General features: G+C 51.1%; 1 protein-coding gene across 1 annotated transcript in view; it reads left to right on the top strand.

The window, feature by feature from the left end:
* The window catches only part of Lasp1 (LIM and SH3 protein 1), a 37,512-nt gene that overhangs the window by 12,642 nt on the left and 5,529 nt on the right, over window positions 1–19,341 (top strand). The window contains exons 3-4 of the mRNA XM_027424077.2: window positions 4,359–4,443; window positions 12,874–12,981. Of these exons, the coding sequence (XP_027279878.1) occupies window positions 4,359–4,443; window positions 12,874–12,981 (193 nt within the window). The remainder of the gene's footprint in view (window positions 1–4,358; window positions 4,444–12,873; window positions 12,982–19,341) is intronic.

Here is a 19,341-nt window from a genome sequence, read left to right on the forward strand (position 1 = left end):
CGGATGTTAGGGCTTTTTTTTTTCTTCTCCCCTTCCTTTTGCTAAAAACCAAAAGTTCCTTGTATTTTGCTGATGTATTTTTACTCTGCTTTGAACACAGAGCTGTGCCTTTTTAAAAGAGGTCCCAGTATGGAAGGGATGATGTTCTCTGCAAAAATGGGGAGCTGAGCATTCAAAATCTGTGGTCTGCCCTTGTTCAGCCTCTGGATACAGGTCCTCCACATTCTCTTGTCATCTAGGATTGGCTTCACAGGATCTTCTCTTCCCACCACGGAACAGTGTGGCTTAGGTCCTCAGCTGGGTAGCTCATTGCCTGAGATGGAGGCCACATCTCTTGATCCCTTAGGTAATTGTCCTCTCAAGGGTTTCAAAGGTCAGACTGAGAAATGGGCTTGAAGCATGAGACACTTTATTTGGCTGTCACCCTGCCAATTATGCTTTTCAAAGAACTCTGGGAGCTGCAGCTGGACTAGGGCCTTCTGCCCTAACAGGTCTTCATGCCCTCAGCTGGCCAGGCAGATGTGGGGCAGAGGACAGTGTGCAATCAAAGTCTCTATCCTTGACTCCAAGCCTCAGTTTCTCTGTATGCAAAATTGGTATCCAGCTGATGCCTGCCTTTTCCAGCCTTGTCGGGTATTTGGGGAGAGGCTGTACACCAGACAGCCTGTGAAGGAGTTGTGAGCTATGAGCCTGTGGTGTCTGTGTGTCACCCCCCTCCTGCAGCAGCTGCCTGGCTCCTTGTCTACCTTCTGGCTACCACAGGCTTTTCCTGTCGCCACCTTCCTAGATGCCAGGTAGCTTCCTTGTCCCTCCCCACCCAGCTTCCTGTCCTATTGGCCTATCTATGCCCCCTCCCACCCCCCTGCTCTCCCCACTAGTGCTATCATAGGCAAAGACAGGTCTGTGGAGAGAGAGACCTCTATCGAAGGCACCACACTCTCTGGGAATGATTAATAAGGGGCTATCCTGGGAAGGGACAAAGAGCAGCAGTGCTGTGTGTCCTCAGCTCTACTACCTCTGTACCTTTATGCCATCTCTCATTTTGTTTCTGCTGTAGCCTGATCTGGCTGGGGTGGGTGGTCTTGTGGTCTTAGCTGTTTCAGAGTCCATACTGGTGTGTTTCTGCCACCCCGCCCCCACCCCTCCCCTGAATCTGAAGGTGAAAGGTGGCTTCAACCTAGGGTCTAAGAGGGAGGAGAAAAGCAGAATTCCTAGCAGTGGTTTCTGGAAGAGTCCTCCTCAGAGACCAATGTGTTGGGGGAGGAGTGTGGCACTGGGACTTTCTAGAAGGCAGGTAGTCCTGCCTTCTAGAAACAAACCTGAGCACAGCTGTCTACAAGAAACCAGCTCAGGCCCCTTGGGCATCTTCTTGGTTAAGGATACTCTTGCAGTCTGTCTTCCCCTGCCCCCCTACTCCCTAGACCTCTCCCTCCTTCCCCTCTCCCTTTCTCTGCTCTCCTGCCTGGAGCTGAGGATGAGGTTGCCATGGGAACCTGAAGCATATCAGCTAGCAGGAGAAGGGAAAGGCAGGGTTGTCTCGCCCAGGGTTGGGGACTGTGGGGAGGGGACTGGGCTGACCCATCAGGAGGAATGCAGTCCTTGTGGAGCCCTTCCTCTGCCTGGGGTTGGGTGTAGCAGCAACTCCATCGTGTCTGGAGCTTCTTAATCTACTAGAACTGATAGAATATTAAAGTCCGTCCCCATCCCCAGCTCTCTGGAGTCCACATCTAGGCTCCCTCCCCCATTTAATATTCCTTCCCTGGGGGGTGGAGAAGATGGTGATGGCTACAAAGAGATGATGAAGTACCCCCAATCCCATCTGAAGTGAAGCATTTGGTCCGTGTTGGAGGGGCTCCTGGGATCTTCTGGTGGGGTAGACGGTGTAGCAGAGGACAGGTGGGTGGGGGAGGTGTGTGAATGTGGAGGGGCCATAGCTGCCAGCTCCGGGCCGGAAATGCTTGCCAATTTGGAGGACATACCTATCTGTTAGTCACACACAGGCAAATGCTGTGAGTATTCTGCAGGAGCTGCAGAACTAGAGAGGGTGTGACTGTCTGCACGAGTCTGGCTATCCCTGGGCCAATGGAGATGGCTTTGTGCTTTAAGTCTGTACACACGGCCAGATGAGAACAAGCCCCAGGGTGTGTGGATGCTTCTGTGGATGTGCGCTTGTTCAGTCCCTGCCTTCTGCTCTCCAGGCTGCCTCCACCCTGTCTAACATAATGCCAGATGGTTATCACACTTGACCCTCCACACCTGGCCAGAGCTGCCTGGATCCTGTGTCCCCTACTTCTGTTGTGTGCATCTCTACTGTCAGATGCCCGGCTCACCCTAATTTGTGTCCCATTTCCCTTGCAGAGTGGGCCTCGTTTGTGTGGTGGGCCCTTTCTGAAGCCTGTCTCCCAGGGTCCCAGGACCAGCCAGTTTTCCTAAACATCTCACTTCATTCCTTCTGTTCATTTCTTGTCTCTAGGAACAGAGTCCTGCTTGATCCTCCCCGGCCCCAAACAGGAGCAGGAATTTTTGGATGGGCTCCTGAGCTGTGGGTGGCCTGGCTGCAGGGCACTGGGCCAGACCTGGGGGTGGGACCTTGCCTTTGCCTGCCTTCATCCACAGCCATTCCTGCTGCCAGCTGCGGGCACCTGTGTTTGCTTTTCCCATCTAGCTCCCCGCTTTTACTGGGGGAGCTCTTTATGTGGCCAACTGGGATGGCCAGAACCCACATAGGCCTAAGACAGTGGCATCAGCCACGGGGTGAAGATGGTCACCTAGAAACAGCCCATCACTGTGTCCCTTCTAGCCACACCTTCTTCAGTTGTCCTCTACCCAAGGTTGCTCAGAGGGAGAGCATATGTTGGTACAGGAGGTTGGAGAATATGCCGGGTTTGGCTAACGCATACAACCAAGTGGCGGTTCATGACCTGCTGTGGACATGTTGACCAGCCTGGGCCGCTCATACCTAGAAGAAGGCCCTCATGGGCCATCTCTGTTCTCTTACTTGGTGTTTGGCTGCCTGTGAGTCAGGGGGTCTCCACTGGTCACAGCTGTGATGGGTGCAGTCACCCAGAGCCACGTCAGACTGTTTTCAGTACAGTTCTTGCTTGGAGAAGCCACTCACTGTCCCTGAGATGGGTGAGGTCCATGTGAACCCTTCCTATTGCTTATTCCAGCACTAGACCCAGACCATGGCTGGTTTACCTGAGGTGACATGTGACACAGGAGGTTGTGGAAGAGTTCTCCTGTCCTAGCCCAATTTCAACATCCAGTGTGATGTTTGTTTATCGAAGTGTTGGTTGTGCTTCAACCGCTGTTCTGGAAGCTTGGATAAATCAATAGACAAGTGATCAAAAAACAACTGTTTTCTCCCCTCGTGGACTCAGGGACTGCTGAGTGACAAATGCTAGTACCTCTCTGTCAGTGAGGATGTTATCCTTCAGGTCCTTGCCGGCCACCCAAGGCACAGTTTTCTAGGGGTCAGAATTCTGACTTCTTTCTGTGTGTTTATACTGTTCAACTTCTCTAGCTTCTGCTCTGCTCTGTCTATCAAAGGAGGACAGTGACAACACTACAGAAGGTAACAAGCAAGTTTGATAAACTCAGTCACAGGACAGTGCTAACTGCTTTTACCTGTCACTGGAAGGTGACTAGCCACAAGCATCACCCACCTACCCTGTACTTGGACCTTGCTAGCCCCTTGAAACACCTTCTTGGACACATATCTCTCCCAGTCTCTCTGTCTCTCTCTGTCTCTCTCTCTCTGTCTCTCTCTCTCTCTGGTTGTCAAGACAGAATTTCTCTGTGTAGCTCTGGCTGACCTGGAACTTCCTGTGTAGAGCTGACTGGCCTCGGACTCAGAGATCCGCCTGCCTCTGCCTCCTGAGTGCTGGGATTAAAGGTGTGCGCCACCACCACCTGACTCACATATTGTCTTAGCATACCAGTTTATGACTTTTGATAGGGAACCTTCTGGGTATCTGGGTCCTTCATGCTCCTGTGTGCTTGGTCTCAATTGCTAGTCTCAGTTCTGATTTTTGTGCCCATCTGCACAGCTGACTAGGTCCTCCTGGGTGGCCTGGCCCTGGGATCCTCTCTGGGGAGACTCCAAGGCTTGGATTATCTGAAACAAGGGTAATCGGAAACCTTCAGAAGCCTCCCTGTGGCCTTGGACAGTCTGTCTGCCAGGCAGTCAGTCACTCAGGCCTGCTGTGTCTTGACTCCTCAGCTAGCCTAAGCTGTGCCTGGGAGGTTCCTGATTCTCTTCAGCACTGACAAGTGGGCAGGGGCTGTCCAACGGTAGAGAAGCCCAGGGTTTCCCACCATTCCCCAGAGTGATGCCCGATCTCCTTTCTGTCCTGCAGACACTACCCCAAGCAGTCCTTCACCATGGTGGCTGACACTCCGGAAAACCTCCGCCTCAAGCAACAGAGTGAGCTGCAGAGTCAGGTGAGGGGCGGGCACTCTGTGGCTGGTGGAAGGGGAAGGGCCTGTGTAGCGGGTTGGGCAAGGGCACCTGTGGTCTCTGAGGCCTGAGATGCTGAAATCCCAGGCCTGGCTGTCTCCCCTCCCCCACCTTTCCTCAGTTACCTCACACTTCCTGACCTGGTGGGGAGGGGGAGAGATACTGCCTTCCTACCTGGAGTTGGTTGGAGAGGTGTGGGCATCTGTTCGCCTCTGCTGGGGCTCCAAGAGCCTGCCTTCTCCAGGAGGCTGTCCCCTGCCTGCCACTCCGTTGCACCTGGCACGGAAGGACTGGGAGCCAGCCAGCACCTTGCCAGTCGGGGTCTCACAGCCTGTCTTCTGTAACTATGTCCTGAGACCTTTTGCTCCCCTTGGAGAGAGGGCAGTGTGAGGGGGCCCGTCCTCCCGTCTCTTTAGCCTGACTCTCCTGAGTGGCACAGGCTCCCACAGTAGAGAAGGAGACATCAGACATTGTCTGCCCTGGCTCAGAAAACACTGTCCTTCAGGGATACTGAGCTACGCTGAGCTAGGTGGTCTGGAGCCTTGAGACCTTATTAAGGAACTCTGCCTTGAACCAGCCTGGCCTGCCTCAGCAAGGATTAAAAGATTAAATGAGAGAATACAAGTAAGGGAATTTACTGGGTTGGCATGGTGCCCAGGGTGGGGCCAGCTGGGCCACAAGGACTCACTCCTCATCCAGGAGAAGTGAGGCGTCCCTTGCAGGACTGTTTTGGGTGGTTTTTGTTGTTGTTGTTTGTTTTGGTTGTTGTTTTGAGATGATAATGTCACATGTCACGTAGCTCTTCTAAAATATTGCCCTGAGGGCTGGAAAGACAGCTCAGAATCCACATCATTACAACCTTTGTAACTCCAGCTCTCTGGGATCTGAAGCGTCTGGCCTCCAGAGACATCTGCGTTCACACGCATAAAGCCACATGGAGACACATACACCTACATGTAATTGAATGTTAAAAAAGAAAATCTTAGCCAGGTGGTGGTGGCACACTCCTTTAGTTGAAGAGGCAGGCAGATTTCCATGAGTTCCAGAGAAACACTGTCTTGAAAAAAAACAAAAGTAAAAACAACAAAAATCTTAGGAGGAGAGGCCTGGAGAGATGGCTCAATGGTTAAGAACACTGGCTGCTCTTCCAGATGGACCCACGGTTCAATTCCCAGCACTCACATGGCAGCTCACAACTGTCTGTAACTCCAGTTCCAGGGGACCTGACACCCATGGCAAAACACCAAAGCACATAAAATAAAAATGAATAAATTTTAAAAATCTTAGGAGAAAAAATAGTGACATTGAACTCCTCATTCTCCTGTCTCTATCTCCCAAGTGCTGGGATTGTAGGTTGCTCCATACCTGGCAACTTTATGAGTTTTCTATCTATCTACTACCTGAAGGGAACAGTCTTTCCCATCTTAAAAAACACAAAAGACTCCGGTAGAGGTGGTGGTGCATGCCTTTGGTCCCAGCACTTGAGAGACCGAGACAGGTGGATCTCTGTGAGTTCAAGGCCAGCTTGGTCTCCAAAGCTACAGAGAAATCCGGTTTCAAAAAAAACCTAAAAAAGGAAGGAAAAAAAGAAACCTACACAAAATAGTTCCTGCTGCTGAGAACTCGTGAAACCTAACAAGTGATGTAGTTACTTCTCCTTTCTTGTCCTTGATGCAACTCCAGGGGTAGGTGGAAAATAGCTCCTTCCTGTCCCTGTGTGGAAAGTGTCTCAGAGTTCTAGGCCACATTGAGCCAGGTTGTAGGATCTGAGCTCTGGCCTTTACATTCACTCTCACAGTGTGGTGCCTTGCGTATGTGTAGCCTTCCAGTGTGTTCCACAGTGCCGGCAGACACTTGTCCCTTAGCCTTTCCAGGGGAAGTGGCAGAGCTTAGACTCCCACTGCCTCTAGCAGGCCAGGCAAAAAGAGCCATCAGAAGTCCAGGTGCCTGATTAAGGCAAGAGAACTTTTTTCCTTTCTATATCCTACTCTAAGGAGAAATTCAATACCCTTGCCCTTTCCAGCCCATGAGAACTCACCCTCAGCTCCTTTTGCTTCTGGAATCTGACCCCTATGGGGTGGGGCCGATATCAGGAACCAGCCAGCTCTGCCCTTCCCAACCCCTGCCTTTGTGCATGAGCACTAGGACTGGAGTTGTTGTTGGGAGGGCTGTTCTGCTCCCCACACACAGATTTGGAGGTTCCTAGACTATCAGGGGCTCCAGTAGGTGGGGTAAGTAGGAACAGCAATCATTCTTGCAGGTTCTTAGTAAGGGACAGGCCCTGCACATCTGTGTGTCTGTGTACATCAGTCTTCACAGCCATGTTGTCCAAAAGGGAAGAGTCTCTTTGGTGGTGTGTTGGGGTTGGGGGGGTGCTCCCTCTTTGGTGTTGTGTTTTTTTTTTTTCTTCCCGTTTTTCCCAAGCCAGGATCTCAGGCTATCCTTGGCTGGTCTGGAATTCTCCTGCCTCAGCCTCCTAGGTGCTGAGATATTAGGTGTGAGCCGCTGCTCCTAGCCTAAGAAGGGATTGTTCCAGGTATGTAGGAGGGGGTCCCTGAGGTTTGGGGAAGCCACGCTGATACATTTTTATTATCTTGCCACGTCCCCATCTCCCTCTCTGTCTGCCTACTGGGGAATCTAACTCCCAGTCTCTCAACACCACTTGCCCAGGGCTCCAAGGCAGGCAGGCTTTGAGCTTAGCTGGTTGGGCCTCAAGAGTGTGCTGCTGGAGCTGTTCTATGAGACTGACCACCCATGGCACCCAGCTCACAGGCCGTTAACCCAGGTTGGCCTCAAACCCCGCTAATCCTTCAGTCTGAGCCTCCTAAGGGTTGGGATTACTGGTTATGCGCTTTGGAGGCTTCGAGTAGGTGGGAGCCAGGTAGAGCTTTGGAGGATCCCTGTCAGTCAACAGGATGGGAGTTGACCTTCTGCACTGGGGACACAGCTCCATTCCTGGACCTGGGGACCTGGGGGATGACGCAGAAAGAACCTGCTCCCCTTTGCAGTGTGTGTCTCTCCCACGTCCTACCATCTGTTCGGTCTGAGGCTCCGCCCTCCCCCTTCATAGTTTTTTTTCCTCCTCTATGAGAAGTGAAATAGGGACAGAGATCCATTTGCCTAGAAGCTGGGGTCAGGGCCTAATGACAGGCCTGCATGGCTGGCCTGGTGATAGGTCTGTGGCTGCTGTGGGGGTAGGGCTAGTTAGAGCTTTGTGTGGCTGGCTGGAAGAAAAGTGGGAGCCTTCTCCCCCTTCCCTGCCGCACCCCAGCAGGGTGTCATGGGCTCCTTCCAGGGCTGGCTCCTTCCAGGGCTGTCTCCTTCCTGGCCTGGCTTCATGTATGGGTTCTTTTTCTTTTGGGGAGTTGCCTGGGCCATTTCAGCTTTGTTTTCTCGCTGCTATATTGGTTCCCAAAGTGGCACTTTGGGTGTTTGGAATATCTATGACCTTCCCAACCGCTGAACTGCCCAGAAATGACACTCTGATTGGTGCTGTCAAAGCTGGCAGTTGCCCCAGACCCCTCTTCTCACTTGTACCCCACTATATGGGATGGGGCTGAGGAGAGGATGTGTGTGACTGGAGTCCAGGCCTTGTCCCAGGCAGGAGTGCTGGGAGTGTCTCTGTTTTTTCTTTATTGTCACCTTCATGGAGTGTTTCAGGAAATGCCCTTGAGGCGAGGGAAGTGTACAGTGCCTCTCCGCCACTCGTGTCTTGGATCCCATGACCAGCACGACAGCAGCACACACTGAAGAGTGTCACTCTTACTAAGTTTAGTAGCACCTATCTGTAACCATGAACTAAAAGGACTAGGGAGAAAGTGCCAGTGGTAAAGTTCTTACCCCCTCCAGTGAAAAAATGCCAGAGTAGTTCCTGTTTATAATCCTTCAGTGGGGAGGCACAGACCAGAAGATTCCTGGAGCTGTGCCCTGATTGGTGAGCTCCAGGCCTATGAGAAGCCCCCTCTCAAAGGAGGGTATATCCCTGAGGAAGCATCTGAGGTAGTGCTGGGCACAGATACGCACGCACGCACGCACGCACGCACGCACGCACGCACGCACGCACGCACGCATACATGTACATGTCTTTTAAAAATGCTCTGTTAATAAGTTTGAGCCAGGCCTGGAGGTGCTCACACTCAGGACTGGCAAGCCTAGAATATATACTGAGACCTTATCTCATTTTTACCAGAGCCAGCAGCCTAAGGTTGAATCTTAGATTACTACCACTAACTGTGGCTTGGGACTAGTTACTTAACCACCCTGCCTCGGGGCCTCCAAGTATCAAGTGGGGATCATCTCCCCCGGGGTTGGCTGTGGGAATGTTAGTATGTGTTAGGTGTTTGCCATTGTTGGCGTGTTGCCAGGGCTTGATAAATGTTTCCTTTTGCTGTTCTCTGTGAATGGAGAGGAAATGGATGGAATGACTGTGACCCCTCACTCCCAGCTCCGATCTTTCAGTAGCGTTCACATCTGTGGGTCTGATGTAAAATCCAGTTGGAAGGAAATGGGTTACACAGTGTGGGTCTAACACCAGAAGGAGGTCATTGCATTACAATGAGTAGGAATGCTATGTTCCAGCTCTCAGCTGGGATAAATGAGAGGGTAACTAAACCTACCTGGATCCTGGCTGCCTGGGCGTCATGCTCTATGCTGTTGTGGGAATTTCCAGAGAGGGAGGCCCTGGCAGCACCGTGCAGGGATGGAGTCATCTGGCTCTGTTGTAGCCAAACTGACAACTGGGTTGAGTGACCTGGCAGGCTTTGTCCTCACCGCTACCCTGTCATAGCTGGTGAGTCATCCAGACCAATGCAAGCACTCTTGCATGGGTGAAGGGAAAGTCTCAGTGAGGGCCTACCAGCTACCCCTGTTAGTAATAAAAAGCTCTAAGAACTTCCTTCACCACTATTCTGTTAAAGCCAAAAGATGCTTAGATAAGGTCATAGACTCCAGGTGAGTGGAACTTTAGAGACTAGCTAGCCAGCTTTCCTTCCTGCACCCCAACCTCACGAGGGGACCTGGTGGGCTGGGGAGCTGGCTCAGCAGTTAAGAGCACTGGCTGCTCATCCAAAGGACCCAGGTTCAATTCTCAGCACCCACATGGCAGCTCACAACTGTCTGTAATTCCAGTACCTGGAGACATGATACCCATAGCAAAACACCAATGCACATAAAATAAAAATAAATAAAAAAGATGGGACCTGGCTTGCCTTGGGACCTGTAACCATATTGTGTGGCACCCAGGCTTCCCTGCCTCCTCCTATCCTACCTTCTGTGCCTCCCACGTTAGGGTGAAATGGATGATCCTTCCAGTGAGGAGGAAAGGCAGTTCCTAAGCCTGGGAACCAGTTGATGTCATTGCAGTGTTGCCATGGTAATTGTTCCCTGGATTAGGGGCCTGACCCCAGCAGAGCCAGGAAACAGGCGGAGCGGGCTTGGCATTGGTTCAGCACGTTGGCGTTGACAAGGCCCTTCCACAGTTGCCCTCATGTGGTGTGCAACACAGCACTTCTGCCTCAGCACTGGCGCCACCTTTGATTTCCCATTTTACAGACGTGGAACCTGAGGCTTCAGTGACATGAAATTCCCTATCTTTTGACATGAAGGAGAGAGAATCTGATCTCATTGTATAAACTGCACTGGCCTCAAACTCATGATCTTCCTGCCTCTGCCTCTAGTCATATTACCGGCATGCATCACCATGCCCAGCACCACACACACACACACACACACACACACACACACACACACACACCACCACCACAGATTGTCTTTAAACTCCTACATTCCTCTACCTTGTGAGCATAGTGATTATAGGCGTGTATTACCATCCTTGGCTTTTCCCATGTTTTAACTAATGTTTGTGATGGCTCTTTTTACAGGAATCTAAGGCATGCAAGGACCTTTCTGGGTTTCTGCAGTCTCAATTTTTCTTCTCTTTCTTGGTGTCTCCTTCCTGAAGGGCCTTCTAATAGTCATGTGCTGTTTCAGGCCTTCCTAGGAGGGTAGATGTTAGGCATCCATCTACCATCCCTCTGGGTGGCCTGGGCCTAAACTTTTCTCCTATAGCTTCAGGGGCCCAGACCCATGAACCAGGTGTCACATGAACCACCTGCATTCAAACTGCCAGATCTTTTTGGTCTTGCTGTGTAGCTATAGCCTAATCTAGCCCATTGAATGCTGGATTACAGGCCTGAGCTATCAAACCGGTTTAGGCCTTTCTTTTTATCTGCATCAATGGAGGGAGGATCCACCTAAATGGCGATCCTGACCATGGAGGACCTGACAGATCTCACAAGCTGTGAGTCCTCAGTGTGTTAGCTTAATGTGTGACCAATGACTCCAGGCCTGGGAGCTGCCTGGCCTTCCTGGAAACTCCCAACATCCTGGCCCCTGTGTCCTGGGCTGACCCATTTCAGGATAGTGCAGCCACTGTAGAGGAAATCCAGGCAGCTGGTGCTGCCTGGAACAGAGACTGAGGTAGAAAGTGGACATCCAAAGCCAAGAAACAGTTCTCTACCCTGCAAATATTTCCCAGCCTCTGTTCTGGTTTCTAAAATCCCCAGAGAAGGACAAGCTGTTCCTCAGATTGCAGTTCCTTTAGTGCCTGGGAAGTCCTTTCTCTAGTGTATCCTGAGTGCCTCTAGTTTTCCATAGAGTGGTGGGGCTTCCCCCGGGGCTCAGACCTCTGTTCTGAGGTTCTGCCTGTGTAGCCCTCTCCCTCTCCTGTAGTTATTGTCTCCAGCTTGGCAGGCTCCAGGAAGCTGTTCTGGCTTGTCAAAGGCTCAGTGATGGGGTTACCGCTCTCCTGGACAGCACTTTTGTCCTTTGGCACGGCCCCTGTTCAGCTGGTTGCTTAAAAACGCCCCCACTCTCTAGGTGGGTCCTGCCGGGTTCTGGCTGGCATGCCGGCTGCTGAATCCTCAGATTTGGCAAGGACTTTCTTATAGCTGTAGGCAAGGGGGGGGAGTGGTGGGAGTCTGTTATCCTGGAGCCTCAAGACATTTGCTGCTAAACCATGTAATCTCAGGCAGCAGTGATCTTTTTTATTTAAAAAAGAAAAAAAAGTATTGGTGGACGTTGGTGGGGTGCACCTTTAGTTCCAGCTCTCTGGAGGCAGAGGGAGGCAGATCTCTGAGTTTGAGGACTGCCAGGGCTACACAGAGAAACCCTGTTTCGAAAAAAACAAACAAAAGGGTATTATTTTATGTGTATGGGGTTTGGCCTGCATGTTTTATAGCATGTGTGTGCCCCATACTCTCAGAGAGTAGAAGAGAGCCTTGGACGCCCTGGAGCTGGAGTTACAGGTGGTTGTGAGTTGCCACCTGGGTGCTAGGAATTGGACCCGGGTTACATGTCACAGAGAGGCAATCTGCTGTTGCTTTTGAATGTATGGTTTATTGTCCACTTTAGGGAAAGTGAAAATAACTCACAGCAGATGAATCTGAATCTAACAATCTATCTCTAAATTGATGCCATGGATGTCTGGGTACCCACTCACAGTGGGTAGAGTTGGCATAAGCAGTTTGTAAGTACAGTGCACAGCAGGCTAGCCTGTCCACCACCAGGGAAAGGACAGTGGGTGAAAGCTAGCTGCTCATGTCCTCAGCTATGCTTAACCAGGTTAACCAGGATGCCTAACACTCAACGGTCACCAAGGTTATAGCTAGGCTAAGGCACAGGATCCTGGTGGGAAATCCATTCATTAGAAAGGGTCCCTTGTCACTAGAGTTCATGGCTCGTGTCCATTGAGGTACATTGGAGACCAGAGTGTGAGCTGCCTGAAGTTCATCTTTGTAGACTCTGGTCACTGCTTCTGGCTGCTGCAGGCCCCTGGTTCCAGGGCTTTACTGATTACACCCAGGCACTAGCTTCTGGGACTTTTTCTTTTCTTTCTTTCTTTTTTTTTTTGAGATAGGGTCTCCCTTTATGTAGCCCTGACTGTCCTGGAGCTCACTGTGTGGACCAAGCTGGCCTTGAACTCACAGAGATCTGCCTGCCTCTGCCTCCCAAGTGCTGGGATTAAAGGCTCGGACCACCATGCCCAGCTGATGCTATTTTCTGGTGTCAGCATGTTCTGATGTCAAGACTTTGAGCAGAAGTGCCTCCATCTTTATTTTTGGGGGGGGGGGCGTTTAAGTGTTCACTGCAGTTCTCTGGAAGAACAGCTAGTACTCATAATTACTGAGCCATCACTCTAGCCCCAAGGTGTTGCCCATCTCTTTATGGGCATTCAATGTGTGGTCTCCCCTCAGAACCTTCTGTGTGGTTATTAATGGGGTTATGATTGCTCTGACGCTTTCCGGCTCAGGCTTCGGCTTTGTGTTGGGGGTTTCTGGCCAGGGGCCTCGGGCTAGGCATGCCTGTCCTCACATTCCACCTGACCCCAGGCTCTCCTCTTCCCTCTTGGCCTCCAGGTGCGCTACAAGGAAGAGTTTGAGAAGAACAAGGGTAAAGGCTTCAGCGTGGTGGCAGACACACCCGAGCTGCAGAGAATCAAGAAGACCCAGGACCAGATCAGCAATGTGAGCTCCTGCCCGCTGTTACCCAAGCTACCCTCTGCCCTCCTCTCTTATCCGCTCCCTAGCATCCCTGCTTTGGTTCCTCAGGAGGGCCTGCTGTGTGGCAGTGGCTTGAATGGAGGGAAGGGAGAAGCTGAGGTTCCCAAGTGCCCTTTCTTTGTTCCCCTCTTTGCTAGGCATTCTGCCCAAGTGGTATTTCCTCCTTAAAGAGACTGCCCTTTTAGAGTGTGTGTGTGGAGGGAGGGAGGGAGGGAGGGAGGGAGAGAGAGAGAGAGAGAGAGAGAGAGAGAGAGAGAGAGAGAGAGAGAGAAGAACCTAGAGGTCCTGGACCACTCCTAAGGCTGGTCCAGAGTGTTATATGCATGGGGATGTTAAGTTACCTTCCACTCTCTAGAGTAGCCCCCTCTCCCCCCAGGCATGGTGGGGGGGGCAGGGTGCAGATTAGATGCTTGTTTTAGCACCAGGGTCAAAGCTGGGGCTGGGGTGGGGGGGTGGTTTGAGCCTCCTGTCTGCCTCTGGGTGCTAACACTGTAGTCATTTCCGCTCTCCCTCACCAACCTCCCACCTCAGCTTGCTCTTCCTTCCTGTGTGAAAACCCAGCTGGCGTTGCCCGCCGACCCTACCCTGCCTCCAGGCCTTCTCAGGCCGGAGCTGGGGCTGGCCATCGGTGTCTGTTGGGTGTTGGGTGTCTGGCTGTTAGATGGGTAGGCGTGAGGAGTGGGTGGTGAAGTGACAGTCTCTGTGTGGTCTTTCAGAGAAGCTGGGGCTAGAGGACAGGCCTCAGTTTCCTTCTTTGCACAGCCATAGCTTGTGTGTCTTTGGGCTTGCAGGGGCCTGATTTGGAATATGTGGGAGTAGACATCACAGAACATGGGTGCACACCTGAGCACAGAGCGTTAGAACATGCCCTATCAGCTGCAACAAGACTCCTGTAAATGAAGGGTGAGGCAGGCACTGTCCTCGTGTCTGTAACAGGAAAGGACCCACCAGTTGCCTATGTCACTCTGGGCTGAGGGACTAGGGATTGGGTGGATAGGATCCAGATTCAGATGGCCTACCTACGTCCCCACCCTCCAGGTTCCAGGTCCCTCAGTGTCCTGCCACTCTCATAAGCGAGTTGGGCTATGCCCCTGGTGAGTTATAGTGGAGGGTCAGGTAGATTCCATGAAAGGGGTCGGGGATAGAACCACCCCTGCCCAGGGGAATAGCTTTCAAATTCTGCCCTCTGTCTAGAAGAAACATTTTCTTTCTTCAGTGGTACATGCCTGCTCTTAGGAGTCTGAGGCAGGAGAGTCATGGATTCAGAGCCATTCTGGAGGTTGAGGCAAAGATCAAGAGGTTGAAGCCATTCTGGGCTCTATAATGAGCCCCTGTGTGAGACAAAGAAAATTTCTTGGAGGAGGACTAAGGATGTAGTTTCCCAGTGGAGCATTCACCCAGCATGCACCGGGCCCAGAGGAGGAAAGAAGGAAACCACTGTCGTGAATACGTGCTTTGGACTTGGAGAGCTCATTCAGATATTTTCTGTTCTTTCATAAAAAGAGCCAGGGATAGTCTGACCAAGTGGGTTTTGCAACACAGTCGTTGCACTGAAGTTTAAGATGAACGGCCTGAGGGAATGCACTGCTTCTCCTGGGCTGGAAGGTGATCCTCAGAAGCTTCAAACCCTGTCGGGCCCCCAGGAAACTTTCTTACAGTTGCCCTCTTCCAGCCTGGGCCTGACTCACACACCCTGGAGTTTCCTTTCTGGCTCAGACCACACAGAGGGTAAAAGGGTGTGTCAGAGAGCTCCCTAGATGGAGAGAAGGGAAGTGGTGTGACCTTGGGTGATTGGGAAACCATGGAATGGCTCACAGAGCTCCAATCATGTGACTTTGTGTCCTGAGACACCACCAGTGTGCCATCCTCTGGGTCATTCATTCATTGATTTACCCTGTGAGTTTGGAGACCAGCAAACCCTAGTCATCCCCATGTCACTTTCTGGAAGTTTTCCAGAATGTTCTGACACCCAGTCTGTTTCACCTGCCTTTCTGCACCCTGTTATTGAACATTGGACACATTAATGCCTGAGGAGTTCTGGTACCAAAAACTGGCTGTGTCCAAGAAATCCACACTAGAGATAGCATCTCATCAGCCACCATGGGGCTGCAATTAGCTGATTGTCCTATTTTTGAGTTGGAGGAGGTGCCCTGAACCTGACCTGGGCTTCCAGAGCAACCAGATGGAGCCTGAGCTGGGAGCTCTGAAGTGCGACTGAATGCTGGAAGTCTTTCCCCTGGTTTTAATGAATGTGATTAAAGTCTATCTTTGTCAGAGCCTTTCCCCCCTCCCCTCTCCAGGTCAGCTGGGCTATACCTCAGTGGTAGAGTGCTTAGCATGCATAAGGACCCGTGGATTCAGTTTCCCCCATATACACACAAAGGGTCCCCTGCGATCATAGGACATTTAGTGAAAATGCCCTCTGTTCGCCCAGCATTCCAGGTTGACACCCCTGGACTGGAGCCCGAGATTCAGCATTGTAAACTCATCCCCTGGCTTACTGTGGTCTGTACTGAGTGAAAGTTATCACTTAAACTCAAAAGGTTTCGCCAGCCCCTGTCAGAGGACACCAGACCTGGCTGTGTCCCAGAACTTTGAGGGAATTTTAAACCACAGGCAGAACTGTGGCTAAGTTGTGCCAACCTCCAGCATAGCTCTGAGAAGCTGTTCAGAGCCACACTGTATTTTGGTTCCAAAATAGCATCCCTGTGTGTGGTCTGTCCCTTCCTAGATTAGCACCTAATGACAGGTGGCCGTTTCTGAAGGCCACACTGTCCTATAGAGATGGAGCCTGGCTTCGCCAGCCAGAGCAGTTGAAAACCAAGAGCCTATTCTCCTGGGATGGCGATGTTTGCTTGGAGATGTGCGGTCTGTCCCCAGCCCTGTGTAAAGCAAGAGGGTGAGAGAGACACAGGCATGCTGGCTGGAATGGAATGGGGGCTCCTGTCTTTCTGTCCCACAGCTGCCGGGCTGCTCTGAGCTTCAGTTACTGCTCTCTGAAGTTAGAGTAGTCATGTGACTGCAAGGGAAAAGCCGAGTATGTGGTCAGTGATGAGCATTGTCAGTGGTGTTCAGAGCTGGTCTCTCTACACTGTGAGAACAGATGGGATGCCAAGGGCCCGAGGGTGCAGCTGAGTGGCAGAACGTGGACTTAGCATGTGTGAGGCCATGAGGTCCATCTCTAGGGAAGAGGTGGGGAGGGAGGGAATTGCATATCTCTTATAATTCTGGCTTCACTGGAGGCGTGCCCTGGACTGTGCTGTGGGGGCAAAAGCTTTAAGTTCACATGCATGTTTGCTGTAAATTGCTAAGGACTTTTTGTTTATTTTTTAAAATAATTTATTCTTATTTTATGAGCATTGGTGTTTTGCCTGTGTGAGAGTGTCAGATCTTGGAGCTACAGACAGTTGTGAGCTGCCATGTGGGTGCTGGAAATTGAACCCGAGACCTCTGGAAGAGCAGCCAATACTCTTAACTGATGAGCCATCTCTCCAGCCCTCATTGAGGACTTCAGTGAATGAGAAATGGCTTTTGCTGAAGCCTTTTGTGGGAGCATTGCTTTCTCTTGTTCACATGTCTATACCTCCAGCCCCATTTTTTTTCCCCTTGCAAACCGAATCACACTATAACAGGTACAGTAAACAGTTATTTTCTCACTGTGCAAATCAAGGACTGGGAGTGTCTAGCCATGTTAGAACACTTGCCTTTCATGCATGAGGTCTTGGACCTGATCTTCAGTGCCACTTAAAGAGAAAGAAAAAAAGCCAGGTGGTGGTGGCGAATCCCTTTAATCCCAGCACTCAGGAGACAGACACAGGGTCTCTGAGTTCCAGTCTAGCCTGGTCTACAGCAAGGTCCAGGGTAGCCAGGGCTACACAGAGAAACCCCATCTAAGGTGGGGTGAGACATGAATCTCTGATAGGAAGCCATATTACATGGTGTTTGAGAACTAAGGCTCTTATGTTAGTAAGTAGTAGATTCTGTTATAGTCTGTTTAACCTCTTTAGACTTGTTTTTCCCATCTGTGAAATGGGAACAATAATGAAATGTTATTCTTGGGCTGGGTGAGGAAAAGAGTAATATATTAGGGCACAAAGTTGGATTTCACTCCCCTTCTCTCCCCAAAAAAGGGCAGGCTTATAAGAGCAAGCTGGTTATTCCATTTAAAGTCTGATGTTACTGCCTAAGCCATGATGCAGCGTCATGTGGGGACAGACATATGGCCAGTCAGACTTTTTCCCACCGCAGTTGGGAAGCAGGTGCTTCAGAAAGCAGAACATCAGCCACCCAGCCTCGGAGGGGCCCCTACCCAGCCACACCAAAGGCCTGCCAATAAGGGTCCTTCGGTCCCAGTCACTGAACCCACATGCAGAGAGACCTTATGGTACAGAGGCCTGGCTTCCTGCCATGGAGACCCTGGACCCTGCCTGTCCTCATTTGGGCTGTTTCTCAGTTTGAGGCCAGCCTGATCAATGGAGTGAGTTCCAGTATAACCAGGGTTAAAAGCAAAAACAAACAAAAAAGGTCAGAACTTTGGGGAGTGCTTACTGCTCTTGCAGAGAACCTATTTCGGTTCCTAGCACCCACACGCTGGCTCATACCCAGCTGTAATTCCAGTTCCAGGGGATCCAATGCCCTCTTCTGACCTCTGAAGGCACCAAGTATGTGGTACACAGACAGACATGTGCAGATAAAACACATAAATTAATAAAAAGGTCTGAGTCACGTGTGAGCCATGATCGGCAGGACCCTCTGGAGGACGTTGCTTTGCCTGTTTGCTTAAGAAACTGCTAGGTGGGCCAGGAGTAATCACACAGCTTCCCTGTTTTGCTGGGGAGGAAGTGGAGGGCAGTGGCCAGCGTGAGCGGGGCCTCATTTCCAGCCATTTGCCCCATGCTTCCCCTTGTTTGCATATCTGGGTCCCCAGGAGAGGGTGATCCTATGATTATCCCCCATTTTGAGGGGGATAGAAGTCCACTCAATGTTGGGACAGAAAAAGATAGAATGGCAACTAGGTGTTTAGTCACTCTGCCTTCACTTGTTCTCAGGCAAAGGTCTGTCTGTCTACCTGGGACTTTGTCCGCTGTCCCAGTAAAATCTATGTTCCAGCATAGAGGTCTGCAAGCCTTTCTTCCCTCCTGTCCCTCCTCTGGGAAATGGGAATGAATGTGTGCATCCATCTCGAATTATCACTTCCTTAGTATGTGTGTTGTGGAGGTCAGAGGATAACTTGAAAGCCAGCTCCCCTGCTTATAGTTTAGGGTGACTATTATCAGTATCGGGGATAATGTGTGGGATGCTTTTATGGCCTTGGTGTGAAGAGCTGTGTAGATGTTAAGGCTGTCAATATTTTCTGTTTGTTTGTTTATTTGTTTTGCTTTTTCAAGACAGGGAATCCCTGTGTAGCTCTCTAGCTGTCCTAGAACTTGCTGTGTAGACCAGGCTGGCCTCACAGAGATCTGCCTGTCTCTGCCTGCAGTGTGCTGGGATTAAAGGAGTGTGCCACCACCGCCGCCTGAGTGCTAGGTTTGTAAGTAAATGTCACCATGCCTGGCTGCATGAAGTGACTTCTGAGGAGTATGGTGGGTGAAGCTAATGTGTAAATACAAGTTCGCACACCTGCCTTAGGAACGAATGGGCATCCTCAGGACGACATGACAATAGGTGGTGCCATGGCCTCAATATGGATGAGGACACTGAGGTGTTAGGAAATGTCTGTCCTTCAAGGGTGAGTTGTGGGCGGGGCCTAGTAGCCCGTGATCCTAGAGCACAGCGATGGGGCCCTTATTGTGGAGTAGGAGCTGCGGACCCCACATGCATTTCTAAAGCTCCCTTTCACCCCATTGGTAATACAGAGCCCACTCAGGGAGGGTCTGTCATTCAGGGTCACCTGGCTCTGCTGGAACCCAGGGCTAGATGCAGAGCTGTTCCCTCCTCTTCCTCACTTTCTTTCTTGGTTATTGGCTATGGAGCAGGGTCCCCAAGGAACTGGAGAGGTCCCCCTTTACCCTGTGTCTGTGGGTGCCCTTCAGGTGGTATTAGGGGTTCACTCTGGAGTTTGAGTCCAGCTAGAGTCTTACCCCAGACTGTTTTACCATTTGAATGTGTGTCTCTTCATGGGAAATGACAGAGTAAGGGAGAAGTCTTAGTTCCAAACTCTGAGAGTGAGCAGCTGTCTGCTTTTAGATGACAGTCCTCCCACACTCCATCCCCATGCCAGCTGCTGCCTGTCAGCCTGTACTACAGTAATAACCATTATTTAGCCAGTAGTAGTGACCCAGGTGTTCCCAGTTGGCCACAGCTCCCTGCCTTCTGCAAACAGTG

This window comes from Cricetulus griseus, chromosome 7 (assembly GCF_003668045.3).
Source record: "Cricetulus griseus strain 17A/GY chromosome 7, alternate assembly CriGri-PICRH-1.0, whole genome shotgun sequence".
NCBI classification, from domain to species: domain Eukaryota; kingdom Metazoa; phylum Chordata; class Mammalia; order Rodentia; family Cricetidae; genus Cricetulus; species Cricetulus griseus.